The sequence below is a fragment of the Eupeodes corollae genome, chromosome 3, assembly GCF_945859685.1.
Source record: "Eupeodes corollae chromosome 3, idEupCoro1.1, whole genome shotgun sequence".
NCBI classification, from domain to species: Eukaryota; Metazoa; Arthropoda; class Insecta; order Diptera; family Syrphidae; genus Eupeodes; species Eupeodes corollae.
This window is the reverse complement of record NC_079149.1, coordinates 15,868,671-15,887,721: the sequence shown is the minus strand read 5'-3', so window position 1 is coordinate 15,887,721 and position 19,051 is coordinate 15,868,671. Positions and strand designations below refer to the sequence as shown.

At 38.5% G+C, this 19,051-nt stretch overlaps 1 protein-coding gene across 1 annotated transcript; it reads right to left on the bottom strand.

Annotated features, from left to right (window-relative positions):
• Positions 1 to 3,261: 3,261 nt before the first annotated feature.
• LOC129951730 (uncharacterized) lies at positions 3,262 to 4,947 on the bottom strand. Its single transcript, XM_056064035.1, has 4 exons — positions 4,427 to 4,947; positions 3,742 to 4,363; positions 3,487 to 3,683; positions 3,262 to 3,421 (listed from the first exon to the last, which is right to left on the bottom strand). The coding sequence occupies exons 1-4, from the start codon at positions 4,692 to 4,694 to the stop codon at positions 3,327 to 3,329; spliced, it is 1,182 nt and encodes a 393-aa protein (XP_055920010.1). The 5' UTR covers positions 4,695 to 4,947; the 3' UTR covers positions 3,262 to 3,326.
• Between the last annotated feature and the right edge of the window lie 14,104 nt (positions 4,948 to 19,051).

Sequence of the window (19,051 nt, the reverse complement as noted above, 5' to 3'; positions counted from 1 at the left end):
GAAAATTGATTAGATCTCGAGTTTCAGTTGAAAATTTAATGACTGCACTATGTCGAAGAGGGTTGTTGTCGAGTTTGAATACTTTATGGGTCAAAATAATGTATTTATAATGTTAGGTATATGTCAAAATTCTCTATGAAATTTCTGTGGGGTCAAAATCCTATAGTACACAATTCTGGTAAGTCAAAAGTCTGCATTTTAAAAGGAACAACAAAAATTGTTTGGAGAAAAACGCGTACTTCTTACGTTATCAAAACTACTTTTATTATCTTAAAAAAGTTGTTAGTTTTCAAGTTGAAATGATTTTTTCGATGATCAATATTTGACTTTTAGGGCCAAGTAATAAGTATTTTTTTTTTTTTTTTTATAATAGGCACACACTCAAGGGGATATTTCTACCCTTATTATGCAGAGGCACAGTGTGAGCACTAGGAAGGGGAGAGAGGGTTTAAAGGGAGATGTCGGTGCACATTGGTTTTGGGTTCCTCAATATTGCAATGACTAGGAAAGACAGAGTGTAGTAAGGAATTCCAAATTCGCATAGTACGGCTAAAGAACAAATCTCTGTATTTGACAGTACGGCCGAAGTTGGGCTCGAGGGTATACTGATGAGCATTCCTAGAAGCACGAGTTTTACGGTTGAACTGTTTAAGGGGAGGAATGCAACTGGCTATTTCACGGTAAAAAAGGGTTAGACAAGAGACCTTACGACGATGTTCAAGCGAAGGAAATGAACTTATGATGAATTTATTACCAATTTAAATGCTCTACGTTCAATACTATCCAAGAGGAGTTGGAGGAGCACCAGCCCAGAGATGGGAGTTATATCCAAGCTTTGGACATTTATATAAGTCTTGTAAATAACAGCCAGATCAGAAGAGGTGAAATATTTCTTGCATCTCCTAAGGAAACCCAAACACCTTGCGGCATTTTTGGCGACATGGCGTATGTGATCATTCCACAAAAGGTGGTTGGTTACACACATACCGAGAATATAGAGGTGTTCAGTCTCATTAATGCAAGTGCCATCCATTGATAATGGCAAAGGGGGTATATCTTGCTTTAACGAAACAAGACAGCATTGGGTTTTCGAAGCATTAAACTCCACTCGGTTTTTTAATACCCATTGAACAATGCTGTTTAGCTCGGATTTAATGAATTATCATATTTTGTCATTGCAGTTCCACATCCGAAGAAGAGGGATGTGAGTCTGAAAACGAATATGAAAAGTTAAGAGTATTATCGTCAGCGAAACAATGTAGTGGATTAGATGTTGCAGACAGGAGATCATTAATAAAAATGTGAAAGAGTGTTGGAGATAGAACAGAGCTCTGGGGCACCCCAGCATTTATTTTATAGTTTTCTTAATCCATTCGATACTACTTGTATTGAACGATCCGAAAGGTAATTACTAATCCAATGAAGCAGGGATTCATACAAACCGAAAGCACGCATTTTCGATAAGAGAGCCTGATGCCAAACCCTTTCAAATGCTCTTGAAATATCAAGTGCTATAATTTTACTTTTTCCAAAGCGATGAGAGATAAGATGAGATCACCGGTGGACCTATTGCTTCGAAAGCCGTACTGCCGGTCATTAAGAAGCTTTCGATTATTGAGGTATTTCTTGAGCTGATAATTAATCAGCGTTCCCGTGACCTTGGAAACGAGGGACGTAAGTGCAATTGGTCGGTAATTAGAAGGTGAGGAAGATTCGATTTTTTGGGGATGGGCTGGACAAATGCAGTTTTCCATCCTCTCGGAACGAGACCTGAGGAGTAGGAGAGATAAAAAAGCTTACGCAGTTATTTTGCCAGCGATGAAGAACACCTCTTTTCAGAACAATAGCCCGGATACCATCCGGACCAGCGGATTTATGTGTGTTTAGATCTCTAAGGACTCTTGCAACAGTACGAGTGCGAAAAAAGATTGGTCCTATAGAATCACTAGCTCAAATACAGGCGGAGTCATAACACTCACTGGCAGCGTAGAATTGGCAGTGAACTGCCTAGCAAAGAGATAAGAAATGAAAATTATATACTGATCAACCGGAAATCACCCAAAGATTTTTTTTTGAGGAAAAACAGTGTAATTGCGTATTTGTTTTTCTATTTTCCGGACGAAAATTCATTTTCCTGAACAGCTGATACTTTAATGTTCAAAAGTGAAAAGAATCGTTCCACTGATTTGTGTTCCAATTTCACACAATTCAAACGACAGTTTTCTGTCAGTAAAAGTTTTTCGGTGGATTTCAATCAGAAATTTTTTTTTCAATGATAGAAACTTTTATTGATAGTTATAAACGACCTGTCGAGAAAATTCCAATGATTGTTTGCAATGATGAAAACCAATGATTCTTATAAATAATATTTGTTAAATTAAAACATAAAAGAACTTTAAGTGGGTCCCCGATTCTGTGCGTCTGTGTGTCGATTAAATTGAAAGGCTTTAAACAGATTCGCTTGAGGCGGTTTTAAATTTGTCTTAAGACTAAAAATAACAATAAAAAATGGAAAATTCGAATTTTCCCAAAAACGAACAGTTAGATTTTGAATTTTCAATAAAGAAATTATATTTCATATTGCTAAAGATTTCAAAAAACCGTTTTAACAATTTTCGAAAAAAAAATTGATAAATCAGGAAAGATTACAAATCTGTTTCCTTCAACAAATTTATATTTAAATTTTCTAGAGCTTTCTAGAAGTTAGTCTTATGATGACTACCAGTTTTTATTGAAAAATTTTTGAATGGGTATTTTACTTTGTTTCAATTGAAATTACTTAAAGATTTTTGTGAGGAAAAAACTAAATTGTCACACAGTAATAAATATTTTTTGAGTTAAATTCATTTTTTTAATTCTAATGATCAATGTCAAAAATTAATCTTATACTCCAACTGACCAGTTTTTATTTGTTTACAATTCCAATGACAGATCTCTGTAAGAATTAAAATTGTGGTTTAAATTCGTTGTGTACGTTTTGTGCGTAAATAATAAAAAGAGAATAGTTAGAAATTTGTATTAACAAAAAAAAGAGTACAACCTTTTTCGAAAATTTCAAAATTTGTTCTCTACTATCCTTTGAATATAAATGTTTCGTAAAAATTCATCAAAATTACGATAAAATATAATTTTAAATTGAATATTGGCTAGTAAGATTTGACCGAACAGCAGAACATAACTGATTGGTAAAACACATTTAATATTATTGAGTCTTTATAAGCGATATCAAGCAACTCTTAAGAAAAATAAAACTTCAACAAGTTTTACAGTAAATTGTATCTATATTTTTCCGTTCTTCCATTTTTAAACTAAGCACAAACCAAATTTTAGGCGATATTGAATGTTATTTTAAATCCTAAGTCTTGTGGTGAAGAATATTCGTCACTATTGAAATAAATCACAAAAGGTCCTGCAGCGGCATCTGTTAAATAAAAATCACGTGAAAAAACTTGTTACGAGTAACAATATAAATTCCACACCACTTACAAATAGCTTTTGTTCCCTTCGATGATGTTCCACAAAAATAAGTTGGTTGCAGAGCACCCAGAGTCGAAGTCACAACAGCTCCTGGAATTAACAAATAGTCATCTGATCTTCCTGTTGTTGGAATCAACGAATGACAATCAGCATCATAACCATTATTCACTCCCTCATTAGGTAACCCAAAATCAGTGAATGTGAATCTAAACGAAGAAAGAAGATCACAAATTTGTCCTTCAAAGAAGTCTTATTTACACTTACTCAATTGCTGAATCTCCAACTTGCCGTTGGAAGCAGATGGCGTAGTTCAAATTGCTCATATACGGTCCAGCTCCACCGTTATAGTTGAACGACTCAAAAGTCCCTGTCCTCTCCGTGAAATATTGAGAACATCCCCGGGGAGCCAATAAGGGCAAATCGTTATTCTGTGAGGAGAATATATTCCTCAGATCCTGAAAACCGGTATTCTTTGCAAATGGCAGAAGTCCCTTCCTCGACGCAGCTGAGGGACACTCCAACTGAGTCACAATAAGACGCCACCTTGAGATGGGATCACGGCTGGGCAGGTTGAAAATCAAATTTACATTAGCATCGGTTCCGCCGGCCACATCGAAAGGGACGTACAAATGCTGCCCGTCGTTATTACCACACAGTGTTATGTCGTTAATCTCAAGGCGATCATTGCATTCAACACTATCTCCAACGTTAGCCCCCGTTGTCACCGATTGCGGCTGTTGCAAACGGAATTCTTCCATTTCGATCTTGATTTGACACACATTCGGGCTGTAAGGCTCGAAGACATAAGTACACTTCGTGGGAATAGTTGTTGGAGTCTGGATGAGGGTTCTCTTCAATTTCGAGGTCTTGCCACATTGAACATTTGCTGAAAGGAGAAATCATCTAGGTTTTGAAATCTTACCGATAGAACAAAATAAAATTCACTCACTTTCACAGCAAACACCATAAGTCCCACAAAATCCCGAAACAGTGCCACCATTTCGCATGCAAGTGAAACGTGTCATACAGCTGCCAGTGTGGCCCGTTTGAGTTTCACAATTATTAAGATTCATAGATGGCTTCTTCAAGCGGTCTCCCAATCTTCTTCCAGTTCTATTCGATGGACTTAAATCATCATCAAGGTCAGCAAAGGATTTCACAGTGTCCAATACTACCAAAGCGACCAAAATAATGCCAAATTGATAAATCAAAGCCATCGTATCCACAACTTCGAGTGATGTCTAGAACTAATTTCTGACGTTAACTTGTGCGAACTTTTATAGCCAAGAATTTAATGGTGATGGATAATTTTAGGGTTCAATGGACAGCTTGAATGCGTGGACTAAGACAATATTGATTCTGGATGAAAATTCTAACTTGGCACCGTTTGACTATTTTTTTTTTTGCTGATCGCGTATTTTGTCAATATTTGCCCCCAAAAGATCTCTTGGACTGTTTAACTTAGAAGTTCAACTGAATTTAAAATCAAAGTCAACTCGAAAGAAGTAGTGCTCAGCAGACCGCTTGACTTGTGCGGGATGTCGAAATCAATATCTATTGCTGATAACCGGAACATAACAAAAACTACGCTGTCGAAATTCTTGAAATCACTATCTTCTATCTCTCAAGATATGATTCATCAGTGTTCTGTTACTTTACCAAGAACTAGAGGAAGGCATAGAACATACATGTTTTAGGTATAGGTACAAAGTGCTAATTGAAGTACACAACTTTTTGGGAGGATTTTTTAATGTAAAGTTTTCGTTTTGGTGGAGATGGTATTTTATAGATACTGATGGTAGAAAATTATTCCAACGTTAGTTTAACTGAACCGCACGGTGGTTAATGGTTTGTTTACACTTCTGACGCAGCTGAGAGTGACAAAAAGTGCTGTGCTGCGTTGATGTTGGCTGTAGCTTGGGTTGAAGGCGGTTATTTGGTTTGGCATACCTTCCTATCTATCTGTGTTATATTAAGATACTCTTTTTCGTCGTATAGCTAGTTTAGGTTTTGTAGGTATATAAGTTTGTTTGTTTTGGAATTAGCGAGATGTTTGGCTTTTTACTTTTCTTTCAATTTGGGCGTTCTTTGCGGGAGATAATGGTTATGTTGGTATTAGGTATTTGACATAGCAGATATCCGAGACACAGGAGAGATGTCTATTGTTTTATAGTGGTTTCATATTAATGGTATAATGGTGATGATAGTATATAATTGAGATGTCTTAAGGTTGATGGCTTATTTGGGATTTAAATAATATTATGTTGATGTCGTAGTCGTTGAGTTGTCGACAACGAGTGGGAGGAGATATTTGTATCTTATAGTTGTGCTATCGCATGTAAGCTTCTGTTTCTTAGAAGATTAAGGTGTTAAGTGGATAGTAATTGATGCAGTGAAAATTAGTTGTCACGTTGGTTATACTTTTGTCACTTTGAGAAATAGGAGTCTTAATAATTTAAAATAAATGGTAAAATAAACAAGAGTTACAACTACAAATGTATGGGGTGTTAGGAAAAAGTGTGAAACTTTAACACTCAACGTTTCACTTAAAAATATTCTCATAAATTACAGCTTCTGGGTGTAACTTATTTCGAAATAAAAGTTATTGAAACGTTTATTAAAGGTCTTAATAACATACATTTGTAGTGCACAAACTTTTGAATTGTTAGGTAATGAAAAGAACTTTAAAATTAATTTGGTTTTAACATCTTTTTCGAACTTAAAGAAACCTTCAATAAAACATTTCTGAAAGATCTCGAGATCTATCATGATATTTGCTATTTAGTAGTAAAGATTGCCATATCTAAGCTGAAGTCTAACAAAGCCGCTGAAGCAGATGGCTTGAGTGCCAAGCTCCGTAGAGCAGCTAGGGATAATTTGGTTAGGAGCATGTAACAACTTATCTGTAAAATATGGTCGGAAGAAAGCGTGACCGATTAATCAAACCTCAGTATTGTTTGCCCGATTCTGAAAAAAGAAGACCTTCTAAACATCACCATTTGTAGAAGCATCAGTCTACTTAACATCGCTTACAAAATCTTCTCTCCCGTAATATGTAAACGTCTAAAGTCCATCGTCGACAACCTGATAGATATTTATCAGTGTGGTTTAAGACCAGGAAAGTCTACAGTCGATTAAATATTAATCTTACGGCAGATCTGGAAAAAAAAAACCCAAGAACATCAAATTGACACCCACCATCTTTTCATCGATTTCAAGGCCGCATATGACAGCATCTACAGGGACGAGCTGTATAGAGCCATGTTTAGTTTTGGCATTCCTGCCAAACTCGTCCTTTTGTATAGGATAACCATGGAGAATTCACGCTGATTTATAAAGGTTTGAAAAAACTTAACAGAACCTTTCGATGTCAAAAGAGGCTTTTGACAAGGTGATGTGCTGTCATGCGATTTTTAAACATTGATAGAATAGTGCAGAGCTCACACGTCAACACTAGAGACACTATCTTTCAAAAGTCTGTCCATTACTAGCATATGCTGAAGACATTGACATAATCGGAAGAACTCAGCGTGATGTTAATGGGGTTTTTGTGAGTATTGGGGCAGAGGCGGCAAAAATGGGTTTAACGATTAATGAGGGCAAAACAAAGTACATGAAAAGGACTTACAACACCGAAGTCTCGGTCGAAACCTCACCATCGACAGACGTAACTTTGAGGTAGTCAAGGACTTCGTCTATCTAGGCTCCGCTATTAACGCAGAAAACAACACCAGCGCTGAGATCAAATGAAGTATAACTTTTGCTAACCGCTGTTTCTTTGGCCATAGAAAGTAATTGAGTCGCAAAGCGCTCTCTCGAAGGACTAAAGTTTCACTATATAAGAACTTTTCATCCCCATCCTGCTATACGTTGCAGAAGCATGGAATATGACAAAATCGGGAAAAAAGCATTTTGGATCATTTCGAGAGAAAAGTTATTTACGTGGCCTACGGTCCCGTATGGGTAGAAGGGGAGTAAAGGAGAAGATGGAACCACGAGCTGTACGGGCTGTACAGTGACGTAGACTTAGGGAAAAAGTATAACGACTAAGATGGCTGGGTCATGGAAACCAATGTTCCGGCCCGGAAAGTCTTCCAATCCACACTCACAGATCAGCGCAGTAGTAGAAGACCGCGAATCAGGTGGCGCGCACAAGTGGAAAGTGACCTCGCACAATTTTGAGCGCGATACTGGAAAAATCCATCTAGGGACCGAGCTAGATGGAGAAGTTTGTTTGGTAAGACACTATTTCACATAGGACTGTAGTAAGTAAGTAAGTATTTGCTATAAAGTGTTAAGGTTTTCTCCGTTGATGAAAACAGTCATTTACGCCTTTTGATCTGGCTACAATTTCCAAATTTGTATTCTCCAAAAACTCTTGTATTACTTTCCTATTGGTGCTGCTGCCTTAACAACGTACTTAAGTCCTTTGGATAGAATTGAAAAAAGAGCTTTGATAGGCGATCGTTCCATTACTGAGACATTTTTTTCTCTTGAACACCAGAGCAGTGTTTCATGCCCATTGTTGTTTTATCGATATTTTCACAAACATTGCGCTAGTGAAATAGCCAGTTGTATTCCTACCCTTATAAACAATTCAACCGTAATACTCTCATTTCCAGGAACGCAAATCAGTTTACCTTAAACTCAATTTCGGACATACTGTTAAGAACAGTAATTCTGTCTTTAGTCGGACTACACGAATGTGGAACGCTTTACCAGGTTCATCAACAGGGAGCGGTTAACTCGCCGATCATGATCAGCATCTACACCAGCGATCTGATGCAACTCTGGCAATAGCGTACGCCAACGACCTAATTGCTTACAGAGCGGTCACAAAAATTGAGCTTATCAAGACACTTTTTTAAGGTGACTTCGACAAGATTCAGCAAAATTGCGATGACTGGAAGTTAAAAATCAACTTTCAGAAATGCGAAGCTATTCTGTTCAGGGTTCCGCTGTATGGAGCCCTAAGGGAAACGAGAAAGAACTGGAAGAACCTAGTGTTGGACCAAATCGACAGCTACTGACGAATAAAAGTGTAGTAAAATACCTTTGCATCTGGTTACATCAGTACTTGTATTTCGATAGACAGGCCAGTCGTCTTAACAGCAGGGTGAAGGTGATTTGTTACATGGCCCTTATACAGCCGATGATTGTCTATGAGTGCCCGGTATGTTTCAACGTTGCCCTATCTCAGCTTCTACACAACAGAACCAACATAAACAGAATAGATAATTTCTTGCTGAAGCTTGGTAGGGGTCAGCGCGATATCGGTCCTCGCACTGGACGGAGCCGAGAGCTTTCGGTTCAGTAGGACTGTTCTCGAAAGGGACCGAAGAGATAGGGTGAGGCAGCAGAACAAGTTTATTCTGGCTTCAAATTGAAAATGACATTTAAAGCTGCCTAATACGTTTGGTCTTTGCCAGCTTCCGTAGGTTTAAGTATTAGGTTAGGGATAGTCAGGGTAGCAAAAAATAAACACACACAAAAAAAAACTAAACAACTTACTGTGGCTGTTCTAGTTTTTAAGTAGTTTTAAGTGATTTTCGTTAGTTTTAAGTATCTTAAGTATTATAATGGGTTTCGTTTTTTTTTTTAAATTTAGTTTTGAGTTTAATATTAAATAAAAATAATGATAGAGACACTAAGTTTTTTTTATTTTCCTGGTTTTAGATTAAGTTATTGTTATTTAGTATTGAAAGTGTTCTTAGGCCAAAAGGTAGTAGTTATAAGATAATGGATCAACTTAGAGCACCCGTATAGGGCCAATTAGATATTTTGTTTAAGTCCTTGAAATGTACGCTAGTTTTTAAGAATTTTTGTCTAGCTTTAAGATGTTTTTAAGATTTTGATAAAATAATATGATAATAATAATAAATGAAAAAAACATGTCCCCCCTTTACGGCTTGCTCAAAGCACGTTTATGAAAACGAAATCTATTTTTTTAAATATAGTAAAAAATAATAAAATTAAATTTATCAGAAATAAAAACCGATGAGTTAAATGCAAATTATCAAAGTATAAACTAACGGTAAATGATTCAACATACAAGATTGTTAATTTGACATCAACGCATCGAAAAGATTGAAAACATAGAAAACATTGCATGATAATCTGAAATAGGTCTTGAAAAATATAGAAAACATTTGTGATGTATTCCACATCCCTCCAATGCGTATCTTTACATAGCTATAATTTTCCCCGTCGCTGTTGGGATGAGTTGTTCTACAAACGCCTTTACCAATGTACGTCATCATTCGTCTTTTTACACCAAAAGTTGTCCTTAGATTGAAAAAGGACATCATCATCTTCCTCTTCATGTTCGTATGAGTAGGTATAAGCATACGTATAGCTCGACATAGTGCATTGAAATGCACGATAAGAGTGACTACAACAAAAATATGGATGCACGCAACCAGCTGCCTTGGGAGTACCATACCATACAATCCCAGCCAGTAAATCACTTTCATAGAACTAATGTAGTGTCAAATGCATTTCCAGAGCGTATATATGGAGGAAGGACAGCGACTTCAGTGGCATCAGTGTGGCATATAATAGTGAAGCTCAATGAGGTAGGGAGGAAAACAAAACTCAAAGCCCTGTCAGTATGCTATCAAGGGAGTTGGTTAACTGGATTCGGGGGTGTCCTTGCACCAACTTACTGTGTATACCTACATCTATGTGTTTGTGTATGCACCCGCACCTTACAACCAGTGCACTTGTCATCTCTCCCTGCTTATGCCCTCCAACCCAATACCCAACTCCCTCCTATCGTCAACATATAACCAAAACGAAATGTGCAAGGAAATCGTATTAAATATGCACACCTTCCTGCAGGGACAACGATTGCGAATTTTGTAGCAGAACGAAGCCGAAGCCGTAACCGAAACCGAAGCAGAACCAAGTTGAGTAGAGTCGAGAGTTGAGAGTCGAGAATCGCCCTTTGCTGCATATCTCGGTTGGACCGGACATTGAAAACTTTCTATAGAAAACACTCTCTTTTCTCATCTAATCGGCCAATCGACCCAGCTAAAACCAACTAGCATCCCATCTTCCCCCCTCCGCCATGGATGCCCCGCAATCTGGAAAAAGTTTAAGCAAAATTGTACTGTATCACACTTCAGCACTTTTTGTTCTATCCACATGTTATGGTCTTCTCTGTGCGCCTCTCCAGGACTCTCCATTTCCATCACCATGGCCCATACGAGCAACTGCTTATAAAGCTTATCCGCCCCCTAAAATCTCTCATCCGCATTGTGTGGACACGAGATGGGTAAATAATATAAGTTTTACCCCCGTAATGTCTGGCGTATCTGTGTTGACTGTTTGCGGGAATTTTGTGATTAAAATATTTGCATACTTTCTGGTGGAGAAGAGCTTTGAATCAGACCCAACCAGAGACAGAGCCAGAAGCAGCCGAGCTATACCCAGAGCCGAAAGAACGGGTCGAGTTGGGCTGGGTTTGGTTTGCCGTAAGAATTCCAACACAAAATCTGAGCTCAAAAAGTTTCTCACCACTTGCTGTTTTAGCAAGTGTTCCCACTTCTTTAACATAATACATTTTTTTTTAAACTTTGTTCCCAATAAGGGGGTTTTAAATACCCTAATAATGATTAAACACAGCAAGCAGTTAGGACAGGGGGATCAAATCAAACAAAAGATACCGGTGAACATTGGAATGTCTACTCATTACAATGAGACTGTTGCAGAATTCCACATTCGTGTAGTGCGGCTAAGAAAAGATTCTCTGTACTAAATAGGGAAAACTTATGAGCATTCTTAGAAGTACGGGTATTACGCTCGAATTTTTTGTGGGTAAGAATGGAACTGGCTACTTCACTTGGCCTTGGTCGAACTTTCTTATACTCTAATATAGGTTCGATAGAGTTAATCGGATTTAAAACAGAATTTGAATCAAAGGGTTTTGAAAAAAGAGGTTAAACTAAATAAGGGAAGTATTGAAATAGGAGAGATATAGACCGGTACATATAGATGGTACATAAGTTCTTGCAATCATTTAAAAGTCATCATAAGTTAAAATATTATACAAAGTGGTAACCCTGAGCATTTTAGACTTTAGTTGCACTTCTCTTTATATTGCAGCCACAATTTTCAACAAAGTTCGGAATGAGGGCTGTTTACCCAGAAATGCACCCCAAAGGGTCGTTATACTTCTCAACGACCGAGCACTGAGGACGACAATGACGATGATGACGACGACGGACGGCGGACGACTAGAGGAAGGAAAATAAGAGCGCGCACAAAAACAACACCAATGGAAAATTTTAAGCTTAAAGAGGAAAAAAAAATTAAATATAGGGACAGGACGAGAATAATTTCGGTCATCAGAAAGGTCATTGCGATTGCGATTTCTGGTTGGATGGTTGCAGCAATGAGTTCGGCCAATTTGAGGGAGTCAACAGTGGTTGTCCAGGAATAATGCCTCCCATGGTGACGGTTTTTTGTTCTTGTTCTTGTTTTTTTTCTTTCTGTCGGTTCTGTTGTTCGACCTGGTTTCTGATATGGATCCCTCTGTGTCACATCCTTACCCACCTACATGCATCTCCTGCGTTCCGACTTCCAACCACCCTCCGCCGACTACCCGCTCGCACACTGTATGATTGCGATTGTCACTGCCAGTGTCATTTGACTGACTGGTCAGGATAGTTTTCGCTGATGGGGTAGTAGGCTATAGACGGTAGTGGTTAGGGAAGGTTTGTTGTGTACGCTGCTGCTGCTCTTTTGTTCTGATGCGAGGCTACAAAGACGAACTGTTAACATGGCAGAGATGTTTGGTTTTGGCCTTTTGTGCGATGATGCTCCTCCTGTGATGATTGTTTTTGTGTGTAGGTACCTATATACCGTATATCAAAGTTCAGCTGAGTATAGTGGTCGTTAGAGGTGAATAATGGCATATTACAGGATCTTTTTCAGTTTTGGTCGGGTATTGTATACTGAAAAGGGGGTTCACTTCACTTTGGAGTGTACTATGGAGGGTTAAGCGGTGCCTTTTCCTTTTGGCATATCTAAAATTGATGCTTGGGTGTATTCCTTGTGGTTGTGTGGTTAATTGAACGAATGAGGTTAACATCAACATGATACCGGAAATAGTTGTTGTTGTCGTTGTTGGTATATTTTTCGGTTGTGGTTTTCAACATTGGCGATGTAAATTCTTCTTAAATGATGCACAGGTTGATGTGGATTGATTTAGGGTTGGGTTTCTTGTGGTTGAGTGATTTTGAAGAACACTTAGAATAAAAACTAGTCGATCAATTTGAGGTAGAAAATTTATAATTTAATGAATGAATTTAGCTGGGGGTATAAGTGCTCTATGATCTAAGGCTCTCAATTCACAGATCTTCCTGTAAGGTTATCTCTTTTATAGAAACTTAAGTATCTTTTTGAAATAGTTCGGAAAAATCTGCATTTAAGTGGAGATCTCCATTTATACATATAATTAACATCCATTAAAAAGTCGTCTTATCCTTTATCGGTGGACAAAAGAGAAAGAGTCTAAAGAGTCCGATTGTCTCACAGTATTCTTTTCAAAATCTGTTCAGTTTTTTAATACTCCTCTACAATGTTTTAAAAATAATAGTGTCAGCAAGGAAACGGAAAAATATGCATCCCATTTATTTTAAACTCTATTTACCTGTATTCAAAATTATTTTCAAAAATCATAATATTTAAAACAACAAATGGATTATATAATTTTATTTTAAAATCATTAATATATTCATTAAAACTCGAAGCGCAGATAAGTTGTGCATTCTTAACGATCAAACAAAATGAATGCATGTTTCTGACTGTAACCAAAGACACTCCATATAAAGATCGGAATCTTTCGTATGTTTCACCCACCAACACCCATTTTGGGTAATTTTGACATAAGGTCCATGAATATTGAATAATGAAAGTCCAACAACAATTGGATGCGGAGAATTAACTTGTTTTGACAGATGTTGTTGTTTTTGTTGTAAGTTATGTGGTAAGGATTTTAGATTTTCTTAATTGAGGTGATGTCAAACTTTCATGTGTTTTTTTGAGTTTGAAAAACGTAAATTATTGTGAAATTGTTAAAACTTGTTCACTTTTTTATAGTTATCAATACGCTTTTATGAATAAAAAAAAGAATTACTAGAACTTTAAAAATGTATACTTTTTGGAACGTATAATTTTACCTGGATCACAAGTTCTTTTTTACATGATACAACAAATGTCTTGTTTAGATAATTATTACTTTTTATTGAATTGAAAAGTGAATTCTACTTAGTCCACACTTTTAAATGTAGTGAAGTTAGAAACTAAAAATTTCTTGAAACTTCAATCAAAAAGACCTCTAGGCTACTAGGTGCATGCTACCCCCTTAGCCTTTTCACACCAAACCCAAAACCGAGTTTTCGCCAAAAAGTTTTCGAAAACCCGAAAATCGTTCACACCGAACATTTACACGTTTTCATTTGACATTTAAATTTGTTTAACACCGGCTGTCAAATTTATTGTATTGAAGAAAAAATTTGTGAGTAAAAAGTTATGACTATTACTCCTTCTCAAATTATTTGTTAAAATAAAATTAATTTTAACCAATTTAAATTGAGCCGCAGACCTTTCGGTATACTCTGCAATGAACTAAATGATCTGGAAATGTAAGATAAAAACTTTAGGCTTATGTAGGTACTTATCAAGTTGATTTATAGGAAGACAAAGATCTATCCAAGCTCCTAGAGAACGAAGTACTTCTTTTCACACAGTGAAGATGTTCTATATGGCATGTATTCTCACAAGATTCAATTTTTTAAAAATTCTTGAAGTGCAAACATTCTCCTAAGGATTTATCTTTGCCGTCGACACCCTTAAGTCGATAATCCTTTTTTCGTGCTGTAATAGAGCAGCATATCAGCGCAGACAAGGCCGTAACACTAGCTCGTCTCGAAGAAGAGTTTCAACTGAAGGTCTGGGGTCCGGTGGAATGGGCTCACGACATGAACCAACAAGAACTATAAGCTCGCTTGGCTGCTTCTATCCTCTTTTATCACTTCAACCAGTCCGAACAATTCACTAAGGAGAAGATAATTGTATAGAAAATATATCACAGAATCAACAACAAACAAAACTGTCACAATAAAAATTCATTTTATTTAAAACATTTTCTTCTTCTTTCACAACAAATTCAATCGAAAATACTGAGCTTCTGTTGGCCTAATATGCCTTCAGAATCACCATATATTGTGGTCGAGCAACTTATAGGCGGGGTTGAGAAGATACTGAACAATTTCGTGTAGGTCGTTATGCCCGGAGCAGGAAAGGTTAGTTCCAGATTCGTACCAAAATCACCCTCATCCAGAGTGATCATTGAAGCTGTTATGATGGGCTGCAATTTCTCCATGACTATCTCTTTGGTTTTTTCCTTTGAGGGCTCGTCTGGTTTGTCCAAAACACTGAGGATCTTCTTAATATTGGCATCAATGTCCATCAAGGGGCGATAGCCCACTGGAACAACGATTCGCACATTGTGGAATGTTTTGGCGCTGCGATTTAGCCTCCACCAGAGATTTTCTTTCATACTTATTCTCCTCCACAAATGAACTTATCGCTTTCCTCATATCTCCCAATCCCCTGTAATTGACAGAGTCGCCGCAAAGTCTTTCTCCAGGTAGTAGGCGAAAGCGTCTAGCATATTTGTGGAGACGAGTTCGAAGACGAATCCCTTAGAAACGTCATTACGATCTATGAGCAAGCCTTTCTCGTGATTTGGGTCGTCACGCCAGTAGCCATAGTGAATTTCCGGTTCCTCGCTTAACAAAGAGCGTTTGAAATTGTGGAGGATCATGAAAGATCCCCCAGCACCGCAAATAGCCGCAGGAGCTTTTATTCTCAATGTTTTTTTTGTTGCCAAGCAGCTCCCACAAAGTTTCCTTTTTTTGTTTTTTTTTCTCTTCCATATTCTGCAAATATAAAAAACAAAAGCAATAATTCTTATTCTGTAAGGAAATTGTATAAATAATATTACTTACCACGACAAAATTTGTTTTACAACGAAATATTCGTTTTGACAGCAACCATCAGCTGTTTTGTTTACATTAACTTGAGCGCTGAATGTTTCGAAAGGTTTGTTTCTTTCGTTCAACTTTGAATTGCAACTAGTTTTCGAGAGGTTTTATATAAAACTTGTGGTTTTCAAAAACTTTTGTTGTACCAAAAATGTATGGGAAAACCTGAGTTTTAGCCGATTAACCGATAATTTCGCGAAAACCGGGTTTTGGACTTGTATTGTATAAGAATCAGGGAAACAGTACTATAAGTTTTATATCCAAAGATTCCACCTAATAAAGTATGTATGTTTGGTTTGGTGGAAAAAAATGTACTTAATTTTAAAACGCCATCTCATGTTTCTTAGTCCAGTTTCAGAAGAAGTTAACTTTTAAGGTTATTGTATGCTAAAAATGTATATTTTTTTTTGAAAAAGTATATAAGCTATAACTGTGTCTTAAATACTTCGCAAATATAAATTCATTTGTCTTTTAAAATATAAATTTAAACGAATTATAAAGAATAAGAAAGGCAAATTATTAATTTTTATAAGGTAACATTATACATTTTGAAATAAGTTAGAAACATGATATTTTAGTGACCGTTTTGTTCTTAATGGTAGACATGTGCATTCAAGAGGACACAAGCGTCCATAGGTTTTTTCTTAAAACCAACCTCTGTCTATCAACTCCTACTCTCACCTCCACGTGGTGAACATCGGGTGCCTAGTACCTCAACTGGAGATTGGGTTCCAACCCCAGTGGAAAGTTGTTGGGGGCAGCAAACGAGAGAGGTGGGGAGAGGTGTTTCCACTAAGGCACCTCTCCTTATCCAGACGGCAGCGGAGGAATTCCCGAGATGGAATCAACGGTGGCGTCTACAGTTCCAGTAAGGTTGAACTACTTAGTGAACACCTTATAGGGCTTCTTCGACTTATTCGGAGCCCAGGCCTGTAAGGAGCGGTTTTATCCGGCTCCCCATCCTTGGAGTTATACTTAGGATCTGGCCCTCCAGGTTGGAGGTTGTGCGTCGGGGTGACTTCCTGGCCACGTAAAAGCTTTCAAAGTTGCGAGGCACCAACAAGCCTCGGATACGGACGGATTTACTGTTGACAACCAACGCAAACGAATAAAGGACAACGAACTTCGGATATGCACGTGGAATGTTAGGTCCCTTAACAGACCACGTGCGGCCGAAGAATTAGCGGAGGCCCTAGAACGATATAAAGCAGATATCACCGCCATCCAGGAAATACGATGGGATGGGCCGGGCAAAAAGAGGATGAAAAACTGCGATATTTACTATGGTGACTGCTACCACGAAAACCAACAGCGCTTATTTGGATGCGGATTCGTCATTGGAGCCAGACTTAGGCAAGAAGTCTTGAGCTATAGGTGCATCAATGAGCGCCTCATGACCATACGCATCAAGGCTAAATTCGGCAACATTAGCCTGATATGCGCGCACGCCCCACAGAAGAGAAAGACGACAACACCAAAGATATGTTCTTCGAGCTCTTAGACAAAACATATGAGCAGTGCCCTAGCTACGATATTAAAATAGTCCTGGGCGATTTTAATGCCAAGCTAGGAAGGGAAGACATCTTTGGTGGAATAATCGGGAAAAACAGCCTGCACGACAACACTTCCGATAATGGATTCAGGCTCATAGATTTTGCTGCGGGGGGAAACGTCATGGTAGCCAGTACGCGTTTTCCACACCTCAACATCCACAAAGGAACTTGGACTTCTCCAGATCAATCTACCGTCAACCAGATTGACCATATTGCGATCGACGCCAGACACGCTTCCAGCATTATGGAGGAGCTAACATCGACTCGGACCACTACCTCGTTGTAGCCAGGGTAGCACTTCGGATTTCCAGACCCAAGGCAAAACAGGGAGGTGCTGGGAGAAGATACAACGTCGAACGGCTACAATCGCCAGAGATCGCCAAATCCTTTTCCGACCGAGTGACAAGTAGTAACCTCTCTCGAAGTTCTCTGCCGCCAACACAATTTATCGAAAAACAGTGGCAACATTGCCAAGATGCAATCAGAGAAGCCGCCTCTGATGTGCTGGGTTTCAAACAGCCACCAACAAGGAACCCCTGGTTTGATGAGGAATGTCGGCAGGCAAATGCAGCCAAACAACAGGCACGCAAAGCGGCGCTGCATAAAAGGACGAGAGCTGCTCGTGAGCTCTATGAGCAGAAGAGGCGAGAGGAACGCCGACTTTTCAGAAGGAAAAAGAGAGGGCATGAGAAGCGTGCGGTCGAAGATGTTGAGAGGTATAAAAGCAGGAATGAGGTTCAAAAGTTTTATGAACAGGTGAAACGAAATTCACAGGTACATAAACCTAGAACAGAAGGCTGCAAAGACGAAAGTGGAAACATCATAGTGCAACCGCAGTCAATGCTGAGGATATGGAAGGACCACTTCTGCAGACTGTATAACGGCGACGAAGAACTGAATCCCGCTGTCAGGCAGGATGACCCATTCGATATAGACGACGAAAGCCAACAATCCCATCCTCCCGACTTAGACGAAGTAAAGATTGCCATATCTAAGTTGAAGTCTAATAAAGCCGCTGGAGCAGATGGCTTGAAAGCCGAGCTCTTTAAAGCAGCTGGAGATAAGTTGGTTAGGAGCATGCACCAACTTATCTGTAAGATATGGTCGGAAGAAAACATGCCCGATGAATGGAACCTCAGTATTGTTTGCCCGATCCTGAAAAAAGGAGACCCTCTAAACTGCACCAACTATAGAGGAATAAGTCTACTTAACATTGCCTATAAAATCTTCTCTGCCATAATATGTGAACGTCTAAAGCCCATCGTCAACAACCTGATAGGTCCTTATCAGTGTAGTTTTAGACCAGGAAAGTCCACAGTTGATCAAATATTCACATTACGGCAGATCCTGGAAAAAACTCAAGAGCACCAAATCGACACCCACCATCTTTTCATCGATTTCAAGGCCGCATATGACAGCATCTACAGGGACGAGCTGTATAGAGCCATGTCTAGTTTTGGCATCCCTGCCAAACTCGTCCGTTTGTGCAGGATGACCATGGAGAATTCACGCTGCTCCATAAAGGTTGGAAACAACTTAACAGAACCTTTTGATGTCAAAAAAGGTTTTAGACAAGGTGATGCGCTGTCATGCGATTTTTTTAACATCGTGCTTGAAAGAATAGTACAGAGCTCACACGTCAACACTAGAGGCACTATCTTTCAAAAGTCTGTCCAATTACTAATTACTGGCATATGCTGATGACATTGACATAATCGGAAGAACTCATCGTGATGTCAATGGGGCTTTTGTGAGTATTGAGGCAGAGGCGGCAAAAATGGGTGTAACGGTTAATGAGGGCAAAACAAAGTACATGCTGTCGTCTAGAAAGGACATACAACACTGACGTTTTGGTAAAAACGTCACAATCGACAGACGTACCTTTGAGGTAGGCAAGGACTTCGTCTACCTAGGCTCCGCTGTAAACGCAGAAAACAACACCAGCGCTGAGATCAAACGCAGAATAAC